The sequence below is a fragment of the Oxyura jamaicensis genome, chromosome 5, assembly GCF_011077185.1.
Source record: "Oxyura jamaicensis isolate SHBP4307 breed ruddy duck chromosome 5, BPBGC_Ojam_1.0, whole genome shotgun sequence".
NCBI lineage: Eukaryota > Metazoa > Chordata > Aves > Anseriformes > Anatidae > Oxyura > Oxyura jamaicensis.
In genome coordinates this window covers 57,689,139-57,701,987 of record NC_048897.1, presented here as the reverse complement: position 1 = coordinate 57,701,987, position 12,849 = coordinate 57,689,139, and the positions used below count along the sequence as shown (strand labels likewise).

Here is a 12,849-nt window from a genome sequence, read left to right as displayed (position 1 = left end):
AAAAGTGGATAAACAGGGCTGGAGGGTTAAAGAAAATATTATGCAGTGCAAGATCATTCTTTTAGGAATAATGGGCTTTCAGTTTTTAAAAGAAACTCATCTGTTGGAAACAGTAATGGAAAAGGCCTTGTGTGTACCAGTGAATTGTAGCTTTTTGCTGTGGTATCTACACATCAAGTGACAAGGTGCAAGAGTTTGGGCTGAAAGGCAAATGGCTGGTCTGCCATGTCGGTGAAAAAGAGAGAGATTACTAATGAAGAGCTCCTACCTGGGATAGAAGACTGCTTGACATAGGACTTCCTGTACCATATTCCAACTCATCTTGGATATTTTGTACAATTTGCCCAAGTCCCTTTGAGATCATTTCAGTGTAGGAAGAGAAAGAAAAAACAAAACATTTTTTGAAAGATCAGCATCACCATGAACTGCCTGAAAGAATTAAGGTTAGTAGAACAAATTACACATCTAAAGGAGCAGATGACTTTTAGAACATGACAAAGCTCTTTCCCTTAAAAACAAACAAACAAACAAACAAAAAACACACACACACACACACACAAAAAAACAGAAACAGAAAACAGACTAAAAGTTACAAGCTTTCTCACTAGTTCCAGTATTTTACATATTCTTAAGGGAAGCCTCATGTAGTTTCAATTTATGAATGTCATATTTGAGTTTACATTTCCTAATATTTTTCCAGTCTCATTTTGTTGCACAGTAAAAGAAAAGTAGTTGGAAAGGCTATCAGATGTAATGGAGTACATTTTATTAGAATTGGTACGTAATCAGAAGCACAATTGCAGATGACTTCAGTCATAGGAAAATGAAGTTCTTAAAATATATTTATTAGATCGCTTGTCAGTGAAAAGTTTTGTATGAAGAATAAGGACGATGAACTTCTTGTATTTATGTAACTCTCCAAGAGCGAGCTAGCTAGTTGTAAAATGAGGGCTATAAAGTTTTTGTTTGTTGATATCTGTGTGTCATGAAGGAGCCGAATGGCTTCTAAAATGTACAGTCACAAACTGATTATAAAATTCCCAAGGGGAACTCTGATGGGGCTATCATAACTTAACAATGGAATGGTGAGTCACTGCTGGAGGAATTCATGTAATAATCTTCTCTGGTATTTATAGGACCATGAGGATAAAATGTCATTTAATTTTATTTGATTAAAAACTACTAGGTGAGAAAGGAGAAGAAAAAAAATGAAGCATTTTTCTTTTGTCTCAGGCATGAAAGATGACTGGAATATATTTTAAAAGATAATTATCAAGCAGTATGCTATAGTGATTACTTTTAAATCTGATCAATGCTCCAAAATATTTGTGTTAGTAGTAGAATTAATTTATTTGATTATTTAATGTGAATTTACTTATTTATTTATTAGTTTCTAGATGCAAAATGTTGCTTTTGAGTGGAACAACTGGACTGAGGCATCTTCGTGAGTTCTAGCTTGCTAGTGTAGCAAATTCAAAGATTATTCATAGGAGGTCTTTATTTACCTTGAAAGTTATGCTAGGCTGTACTTAATTTAGCCTTACCTAGATTTGCTGGGATGCCAAAAATTCTTAAGCCTATTTTATTAATGCTGGTGATGCAGTGTTTTATCTAGCATTGTGTATTCAGTCCTGCAGTCACTTCCACTTGAATCAGAGCTGCTTCCTTTTTTATGTCCTGATCTCAGTTTAAAGACTGTTACTGTTTTCAGCTGTCTCCCTTTGCCTCCCCCATCTCTTTTTTTCTTCTTTGTTTTTGGTTTTGTTTCCATATTTTTTTTTTTATTTTTTTTTTAAGAAAGGCCAATATAATTTGAGCATGTGTTTATTCGCAGTGAATGCTTGATTGAATTCTTAACTAAGGCTTTTAGATGTTGTCACAATATTGAGAGCTTGTCACTGTGTCATTGTACAACAGTCCGTATCCTCTCTTTTCTTCTCCTTTGCACTGCCAGTATTCATTTTCTGTTTCTGTATAAGACCTTCTGTATGGTTCATTAATATTCAGCATGTGTAAGGGGTTTACTGAGCTTAAAGTTAATCAAATTTAAAATTAGTGAAAACAGAGGCAGATGTTGGTGAGGAAAGGTGAGATTGCTAAGCAAAATAATAAAGATAAGTATTCTTAATTGACACAGGATCCACAAGATCTTCAAAAATTCCTTTGGGGGAATATTTAAGCTGTCTCAATATAATTGCAAAAAATGTCCCCAACTCCACCTTGCCATGCTTTCTGCTATTCAAACTTGATAAAATAATGGACCTTGAAACTTGCTAGTGAGAGAAAAGACACAAAGGATCAAACTGGTATAATACTTTTTAGAGTTCACCAAAGAACAGTTTGATATTTGGAAAAAGAGCAGATGTGCAAACAATAAGCAAACTGGTAAGCCTATCAGTGAAAATAATATGAAAGAGTATGTTTTCGAACTTCACCTTACTTGTGACTTTGAGTGGAATAAAATTGTTCCAGACTTTTTTTTTTTTTTTTTTTTTAAAGAAGACATAAATATCTACTTGCTTTTATCACTTCCTATGCCTTCCTTGACAGCACTGTAATTCCCTTTCAGGAAGGCAATGCTGAGGTTTTCAGAAACTCGTGTAGTAAACTTCTAGCTTATGATTTCAAATAGGAGTACTTCTTTCTTCCTCTTTTTTTTTTTTTTTTTTTTTTTTAACAAAAAGCAAACAAGAAACAACAATAACAACAATGACAAAAAGAAAAACAGACTCAATTGAGATGATGTTATTCATGTTGTTTAAACTTATATTTTCCAAGAGGAATTATGATGCAAATGAGGTTGTTTTTGAGTTTTCACCTTGCATGAGTTTTCACCTTGCAGGATTTTCTTTGATATTTCTTTGAAGTCATGCTATCTGTTTGCAATTCCTTAAGCTAAATGCAGAGTTAACAACTATACTCCTACATTAATAATTTCCATTTAAGAGGGGTAATAAAATATTGTTAATTAGCTCAATATCCTATTCAATATCCAGTATTGGATTTCACCAAGATCTTACAAGTAACAGTACAGTGCAAAAAAAAAACAAACAACACATTGAATGGACCCCTGTAAGAGAAAGAAGAATTCCCTGAAGCTTATCAATAATGATCAAGAAATGTTTTTGGTAGCTTGCAGTTAATGTATGCAAATATTTTCAAAATCTAGCTAAACTCTGGTATGTAGTTACCTATTTAAAAAAAAAAATTCTACATTTTCCTGTCTGTTTCAGTTTTGTGAATGCTTAAATAGATTGTGGAGACATATATATAGTAGGGGCACTACGTCGTTGGCACCAGGTGTTTTGCTCAAAAGGCATGCTACTCTTGCTCTTGCTTCACCACCTGGTGATAGAATGGCTTGGGTTGGAAGGGACCCTAAAGATCATCCAGTTCCACCCCCCCGCCGTAGGCAGGGATGCCACCCACTAGATCAGGTTGGTCAGGGCCTCATCTAATCCAGTCTTGAACCCCTCTAGGGACTTCCACAACCTCTCTGGGCAGCCAGATGTAGTCATAGCACGTATTTGCACAAGAAAAAATTGTCGCACACCACTGGGATTTTTTTGCATGCAAGGACTTTGGAAACTGTGCAAAGGCAGCAATAATCCTTAGTCACAGCTGAGGGGAGAGAGAATTGGGGTCAGACTATTCCTGAACTGGGTGCCAGAGTGATGACTTCAAGAAGTTGTTTGTTACAACTTCTTTGAGTGCTTCTGGAAAGGAATTGACTTTGTTAATATTTCTGCATACCGTGGTGCTTGCCTTTGGTAGAATAGTTGTGGTGTAATGCAAAGTCAGAGTTGCTTTCCATACCCTGCACCTGAAGTTACTGGAGGGTGCACATGCATATTATGTTGAAGGCTTTTTTGACTGTTGTTGTTGTTGTTTTTGTCTGTGTGTTTTTAGTGCTTTAATAGATATATTTTTTAACCTGTTACTCTTACTTCTAATGGAGCAACATTTAAAGACAGGTTTTGAAGTCCTCAATAAATTTAGGGATTAAATGATGTGTTTGAGTAACAGAACTGACTTGTACATACTGCTCACAGAAAAAAATATATGATATCCTGTCAGTTCTTTGGTTCTCCATATGAATGATGCAATTTAATATCAGTTGTTAGTTTCATAAATGTACAATTTCATAAATAGTTAATTTTATTATTATGGGACTTCCATAAAAATATCAAGGGATTTCCTTAAATGAAGCTCTTATATATGTTTTCCAAAAACTATTTCTGGAAAAATGTCTGTGCTTTTCCTTATTCTCGTCTTCATTGCCTCTGAATTTCCCCTTTTATCCAAAGGGACTTTGTGGTTGAATCTTGTTATGAGAGAGTACAAAATTTCCCTTAAAGGATTTGGAGTGTGTAATTTTTGCAAATAAGTTTAGTTAACATGAATTCTGTGTAATTTAATATGATTTTTCTCAACAAGTAGTTTTTAAACACTGTTTCATATTCAAAAATAATTTGAGGTGAAAAAATCCATAATTCATATTGGAGGATATGGAGAATCTATTCTAGTTTAGTTTAGTTGCATGGAGTTGGATTTCTGCCCCTTTCAGCAGAGGTCAGTTAAATAAAGAGAGGAGACAGTTATGGGAATTCAGAGATGGAGAAGCCAGGGTAGATGTTTTTATTCTCATTTTTACTTGGGTTAAAATACACTGTTATAAAGCGATAGAAATCTCTTTCTTTTCTAAACTCCAGTATGTTTTCCCTAGACTATAGAATTATAGATACTTTCATAGTAATTTAGAAAGGAAATAAATACATCTGAAGTGGAAGTGCAGTCATACAACCTCTGAATCGCTAACTGAAGAGCCAGCTATTTCTGTCAACAAAATAGTTCTTGACTTCTAAGTAGTTAAGTAGCAGTGTTGTCAGCCTAAAGGAGTAAAGTATATGGGGCAGCTTCTAAAAACAGTACTGCTGTTTTACAGATCAAAAAAAACTTAAAACACCATTGAATTCTAGCTTGCTTTCTTGTATTTCTCACTTCAGCAGGGTCCGATAGGCCAGCCTGCCTTGCTACAAGGTGGCTGGCCATGTCCCAGCTTGCGAAGCCTCCTGGTCAGCCTGGTGGTCAAATGGACTCTGACTTGAGGAATCTCCCTGGAGTGTGTCTACAGAAACTGTAGGGCAGTCTCCCTTCCTCACAGGCAAATGATTTTCTCCAGATGTTCTCTTCCATGAGTGTGGCTGAGAGTCAGCCAGCTCTTTGAAGTCATCTTATCTCTGTGTGAGATTTGATGACAGCATCACCCTTCTCAAATATGAGACCAAGTCTCTTGTTGCTGGTTTTCGTCAAATTTTGATGGTGGGAATATGAAATTTGTATTTCTCTCTGGGAACTTGGGGCTCTCTGTACCTGTGCATCTGAGCGCAGTCCAAGTGCCTTAGTTTTAGTGCAGAGGAATGGAGTGGATGGCAGTGATTGTCTGTTGTCAGTGAAAATCTTGTAATTCTTGTGAAATTCCTGTACTACTCTGTGTTTAGTTAATGCATGTCACAATGGTAGTCAAGTTAAAGCAGGCTGGGGCTTCAGTGTATTTTGGTAACCTAAATACATAGCCCTTGTCCTTGCACAGTGAACCTGAAATCAATGACACTGCCTTCAAAGCTTACATTTTCTGCACTGGTCAGGTCAGTCCCAGTCAGGATATATGTGTGGCTGTGCTGCCATCACACTTTAATCTTTGGTATAAAACTATGGTAGTGTATTTTTTTTTTATTGATACAGAAATCCACAAGTCCTCTTTTCAGATAGACTTACAAAGCAGATGGTGCTTATTGCTTCCTACAGCCCCATGCCTTACCTGGCTTTATATGCTTCAGTACAAGCAAGTTCAATGAAGCATTGAAATAAGTAGCTTTCCTCTTAATTCAGACTGGAAAGAAGTGCAAAGAGTGTGAAGTTGTAGTTGGTTGTACGTCTGTTATGGTTGGATAGGGGGGTCCCAACCAACCAGAAAGGTTATTTTGAAATGATTCCATATTTTGAGCAGAATTGCAAGTATTTCCAAAAAGACATTTTGGGACTACTGAAAGGTATATTTTCCTCAAGCACATGAGAAAGATGAACAAAAGAAGCTTTAAATCATCAGTTTATTATGGTTCTATTCTAAGGTAATGGTGTTGTCTTTTGTATTCCACAGTGTTTCCTTGATATGACGTTTGGAGCCGGAGGTCATACAACAGCTCTTCTAGAGAAAGCCAGTGACATTACGGTGTATGCACTAGACAGGGACCCCACAGCTTACAAAATAGCTCAGCAGCTTTCAGAGTCTTACCCGTAAGTTGTCTTTCCTGTCTTAAACATGGTTGAGATAAGCTTGACACTTACTGTGTTGTCGTATTATATATACAATATAATAATCTCACAGTTTTAATATATAGTTTGTAACCCCGTATTGTAGCGTAACATTATGTCTGTATATACCTCATTAAAGAGGAGAACCAGTTGAATTTATTTATAATGTTTGTATGCAGGTCTTTCTGAGTTTTTTTTTTTGGAGTTCAATGCGTATTTTGTACTCTGTTAACTTTAAGTGTGGTTCTAGTAGCCAATTTTAAATATAAAATTTATATTTTAAAAAGAATTCATATGCCCTGCTTCCTTGGAGATTATTCTGATGGCAAAATTATGCAAAAACATATACTTCATGATTTTGCCAATAAATAAATATTTCACAACCGAGGAGTGAATTATATACTTTAAAATTAATTAATGTTGTAATTTCTATATAGATCACTATGAATATTATTGTTTTTTAAAATGACAGTTCAGTTTTACACCTGCTGAATATTGTGTCAATTGTGCTACTGACTTCAAAAGCTACTAACCAATCTAATAAGCCACTGTTTCTGTATAAAGACTAGTTCATGCTTCAATTTTCTTGTTAAATAGTACTGAATTTGCTAAATGAACAATGACTAAATTCCAATGTTTAGTTTTTAGTTATACAAAGGTCTTGTTTCTTTATTTTGTTCAAGAAATATCCCAGTCAGAGCATGAGTGCATTTATGCACAAGTATGCAATATGTAGATATGGATATACTTTTCAGGAAACTCTATTGTTTAAATTTCACCAAGAAACAAAAATATGTAGATACAAAACTAAATAATATAGAAGAATTCATACTTAAGTTTAGGGAGAGTAGTAGCAAGGGTATTTATATCAAAAGAGATTTTTCATAAGGAGAGGGAAATCTTTCCAATATGAAGAAAAGCGAAAGAAGTGGATGTAGAAAACACATGGTTTGTCATGTTTCCCTGCATGAAAAGGAGTTCTAAGGCAGCAATACTATTTAAGCAATGTAGAAGGTATTTTTTGCTTTCTCTTAAGAATGGTTTAACTGTGCATTCCTTTCTTCATGTGCCATTGTCAGAGGCCCAGTGGGAGAAATTCAAGCATGTGACAAGAAAGCGTAGATAGTTTTATAGTCATCTTACTTTGTAAGACCACTTAAATATATTTCTCCAAATTTTCAATTCTTTGTGGGTTGAAGTGACGTATAGGTTTTGCTTATACATTTGTGGGATTCCTACTTTAACTGTAATTTCTCCATTAGAGGAGAATGCTGTTTTTGACAGATTTGTGTGGAGGTTATAGGCAAGGAAAGTCAGTATTTTTTTTAAAACTAAGTCTGCAAATAGATTCCACTGAATGCCATTGAAATTGTAACATTCTCTAAGAAGCCTCCTTTTTCATTTTGTCACAGATAAATAAAAGTAAGAATCCAGATTAAAGCTAATGCTGTATGTAAAAGTTTTCAGAAACATCCACGCAATATAATACAATATCGAACCTTCCCCTATCTCTCTATATATGTATTTGTAAAGTGTCCTATGCAAACCTGATGTGAAGGAAGTGTATTTTCCAGACAGATGAAGAGTTTTTTCACGTTGGATGTTTTTCTGCCAGTGACTGGCATCGTTAATTCTGTACTTGCAAAATGAGCTTTAATTGATATATTATTACTGTTGACTTAACTTACTATGGTATTATAAACGAAGTAGTTCTTCAAGTTCCTGCTCTTATTCATACACTCGTGTTAAACATGGTCAGTTGGACTACAAACATATAAATGTTATCTACCTTTAGAGATGCAAGTTATCCTTAAAAGGTAGCGGATTCTTAAAATGAGTGTTAAATTGTTGTTAGAGAAAAATTTTAATGACTGAAAGGTGAATCCATGCTACTTGAATGTGTCTTGTAAGATACAGAGCTGTATTCTTGTTTTCAATCATCTTGCATCTTTCCCACTGGAAAGAACAGGTGGGTTGATTTTCAAAAGGTAAATACATCTTTCTTATGATAGCTAATGTTGAAAGTTAAATTAGCCATCTTAAGATAAAAGAATGTTCCTATCTGAAATATGTTGTCATTATTAATTTGCTTTCCCTGAGATATCAGTTGCATAAAAAATTAAAAGAGGGCAGGAGCAGGAACAGGTATACTAGTAACAAATAAGAGTTTTAAGTTAGGATCTGCTAACAAATCAATTGTAATTATATTACAAGATTCAGAGCTTTCGTAAGTTGATTTTTGGTATTCATTAAATTATGGTCAATCTTTTTCTTTTTTTTTTTATTGTGTATTTTCCACGCTATTTTAGAAATCGATAAAATTCTGATAAGAGGATTAATGCAAGTCTGTGTTGGCACCAAGGGTCAGGGAATTCATCCAACTGAAATCTTTATCTGGTCAGGTTTACTGTCAGTTAAATTAGTTCCCTCATTTGGTTTACCAGACAGTCACAAAAATAGTTTTGCTATCATGAAGATGCTAATGGCTGCATGCAGCTGCAAGCTGAGAGAAAAGTAGGGCTGTCCCTTTTGTAAGAAGCACAGCCAAAGATATAACTGACTGAAGACCTGCACCACAGAAGTATAAGGTTCTCCATAGGGTTTTTAGGTTCTATTTAACAGTTCTGTTTTGGGAGAGGTTATTTGACTTACTCAAGTGCTTCACTTCCTTTGGAGCTGACTGCACAAGAGGGAAAAAAAAAAAAAAAAAAAAGGCTGTTATGCAACTGTAAGCAGTAAAATCAGATTTCCAATATGTCTGAAATGGTGAGTGCAGTGGGCAATTTGAGACTTCTGCAGCCATTGAATTTTCTGTTGCCATTTTGTTAGCACTTCAAATACAGTATCATACTTGTTTGATCTTTTGAGGATGTTAATAAATTCCAACATACCAACTACATGATCTGTCTTCGGTCTTGTAGCATTTACTATAGTCCATCCTACTTAAAGAAAAATAAAAACCTTTAATTATAAATATACAGAAGTAATTGCTGTTGCTTACTCTGATTACTCATGAATCTTAGTAAAATGATATAGTTTCAACTGTTACTCTCCTTGGGGCTTAATTTTTTAAAAATATCCTGTCTTTTGTCACTGAGTTACAAGATTGTTAAAGCTCAAGTTGCAAGAAATATGCCCCAAGAAATGGCTGGAAAACATAACTATAGCTAAATTAGAAGATTTTTCTATGTTTGTAACTTATAAATGAAGTCCCCCTTGTACTTCGCTGAAAGCCAGTTGGAGTAATAAGTCACTGAATGAGAACACTGGAAAAATATATTTGATGTTTGTATTTTAAATGTCTCTTTGCTTCTTGGTAGTGATTTTGTCAGAACTAAAATCCAAAGAGGATAGTGTTCCCACTGCAATTCTTGCATTCATTTAGCTTCTCTGTTTATTATTTTTATTTTTTAAAGCATGTAGTGCTGCTTTAATAAGGAGAAAATAGGTCGGGGCCTGTTAGATATTCAGTGTGTGGGTGGGAATCCTTTGACGTGCTTTCTGGGGAAGCCTCTAACTTGGGAATTGCTGCTGAGAATCCAGGAGAACAAGATAAAATTCAGTCAGTAGCAATATATATTACAAGTAAACCCTTTCACACCCACTGAAAGGGAGAGGTTAGAGAGGTGGCTGAAATCTAGCAATTAACCAATATCATTGCAAGCTTTTAAGTATGAGAAACCTACGCAAAGCCTACACAGAGGAGACGATACGCTCTTTGGAATTCTCTGCACAGATTAAGCAATCGTGTCCCATAAGTAGGGATAAATCATAACATAAAATAAAAAATCTTATATAATTAAACTGTAATATATTTTACTGTAGTTCTACTGTGGTGCTTATGGGTTTGCTTTCAGGGTTACACTAAGTTTACAGATAAAGTGGGATAGCATCATCAACTGTATCTTTGTTCTGGGAAAAATAGAATTGATTTCATTAAGTTCTAGGGAAAATAAAACTTTCTTTAGTTGCAATAAACTTATTTAAGTGCTTGTGAATTGCAACTGAGTGTATAATACATTGTTTTTATAGTTACATATTATTTTTATAGGTTACTCTTTAACTTTGACTATAGTGCATCAGGGGAATACAATTAAGTGTGCAACCAAGGCATATTCATTATAACTATGCCTTAACTGTATGTAAGCAAGAAAATGCTATCTATAGCTGTAATTTTTTCTAAAGATTTCTCCATGTATGTCAACATGTGGCTGCCCCTCACCCGCAGGCAGTGGAGATAAATGAGTTGTCTGAAGTAGGAGATGGAGAAATGTCACTGAGAGAGCTAAAAAGACCTTTAGATCCCATTGCATTCGAATAGTGCTTTTTGTCATTTAGCTTGTTCCCTAAAAGGTTGGTTTGGATAACAAGACCACATACATTTCCTTGCAAAAGCACAAGGAATAAAAATTCCTTTTCTTGTTGCTGAAGCTCAAGCTGCCCAGGTTTCAGGATGACCTTTGCTTTCATACATATGTTCTGATCCTTCAATACATTGAGTTCTTGGTTTAAGTTTGGGTCCAATTCAAAGTTACCCTGACACATAAAACCACTTGCAGCAATCTACTTTTAACAGTTGTTCCACCCACCCCCCATTTGTATTCTTTGCAGTCTTTTAAAACTTGGCTTTAGGGCTTTCTTGTCAGGTCGAGTGTCAGTCTTTTCTCATGTAGCATAATTACAGATACTTTACTACTAACATCACATCACTGCAGGTAAATTTTTTGTGTGTGCACTTCTTAATTTTTCTTGCCTTGCAAACATGATGGTGCTTGAAATCATTGTATGGGCTGCAAAATCTTTACCAGGTACAGACTGTGGTCTGATCATTTGGATACTTCATGAAGTCTTTGTTACGTAAGAGTACGTACTGCTGTCACAGATAAACCCCTTCTCAGTGGTCCCAGCAGAAAAGTAATGCTATGCATTGCAAACCCTGTATCCAAAACTGGCCAATGGCATTGGGTTGTACTGTGGCAAAAATAAAACTAAACTGACAGAAGAAGCCAGCTGAGCCAGAATAGTGGAATCCCACTCCTTAAGAGAAGTGCCAATTTTCCCTCTTCCTGTAAATATTCCCTAAAATCGAGCAAAGGAGGAAAACAGGCTGCCTGATTGTAAGGGAAACTTCTTGTAGTGAAGGGAATTCTTTTTCTCCCGTTGAAGCAACTTGTTAGTTAATTTATCTAAGTCTGTTCCTTGTAAGCTTAACAAGGACAGCATCTCTTCTTTTTTTGGGTACTCAATACTCAGCAGTAAATGATAGAAAAAAGAAAAGTGGGGAAGTCTTTTCCGGGCAGCTTTGGTAACAGAAATTCAACTTGGGGATTTTTTTTTACAACCATTTCCATAAGAAACACATAGTACAATGTTCAGTGTTTATTTTAAATGTTCATCACAGTGTGTGTATGTGTGTTTCTGTAGTTTATGCTCAGCATCAAGTTCTTATGTAACTGAAGGTGTTAACTAGCTATACTAGACGTTACTGGATTGTTTTCTTAATTTACTTAACATTCCTGTGGTAATACTCCAAACTGTTATTGCAGTCATACTCACAGTGAACAGTAATACATCTCAGCCAAGGAATTGTGAAATACAAGTTTATTGTTTTCATTAGGGATCTTAGATGAGGGAGCTGAGATGGAGTGACTAACATGCCATGCAATGATAAGACCAGTTCATTAATATTTTGTTGGTTATTTCCTGGCTAAATCAAGAGATAATGGAACAAATGGTGATGCTTCTTCACCAAGACCATATTCTTAATTTCTTAATTAGTCTCTTAGCAGAATAATTTGTTTGCTGTGAATATAAGTGGTTTATAAAACTTCCAAAAATGTGTATCTCAAGTTTTATATTAAAACTAATATGCGTGTAAAATGTAAACAGAGTAACTTATGGTGCTGGCATGCTTATACCACTGCTCTCATTTACCATCAACTCTTCAATATGTTAATTGAGACAACAGCAAAAAGATGGGAAATCCAAACTATAGTGTAAAAACATGCAGCAGAAATCATGAGCATTACAATAAAAAAGATGGTATAGTATATTTCCTTCTGGGAAGAAGAAAAAAGCAAAACGTGTTAAATGTGTTTTTGTAGAAAGGAAGTGCAGTGTAGAGTATGTATGAGAGGAGAGGAGAGGCAGGGTTAGTGAATCCTCAGCCACAGTTAGTCTGTTTACACATTGTTGAGTGGCTCAGGAAAAGAAAGGAAAAGAAAAGTCGATTAATTTGAGAAACTCCCAATAATAAGAAAGAAACAATTTTTGTTGTTATTTACAAGCGATAGTTACATAGCCTGGTCCTATGTAATTCCTAGTATCCTACGGGCAGCAGAAGTTTTTGTGATGTGTTCTGTGGATACGGGAAGTTCCTATCCTTGGGAACATGCACAACAGATTTTTTTTTTTGCTCAAGGAATAAAGGTAGAGATTGAAGTTTGGTCACTGAGTAGTGCAATGTATTTTGTGTGGTATAATCAGTCTTTTTTTATTTTATTTTATGGTTTTTATATAAAAGATATTTGAAAA

The 12,849-nt window shown here is 35.1% G+C and overlaps 1 protein-coding gene across 1 annotated transcript in view; it reads left to right on the top strand.

Moving 5' to 3' along the window:
• METTL15 (methyltransferase like 15) overlaps window positions 1-12,849 on the top strand; it is a gene marked incomplete at its 5' end in the record, with an annotated part of 98,008 nt that overhangs the window by 34,240 nt on the left and 50,919 nt on the right. Inside the window, one exon of the mRNA XM_035328627.1 lies at window positions 6,161-6,297. Within this exon, the coding sequence (XP_035184518.1) occupies window positions 6,161-6,297 (137 nt within the window). The remainder of the gene's footprint in view (window positions 1-6,160; window positions 6,298-12,849) is intronic.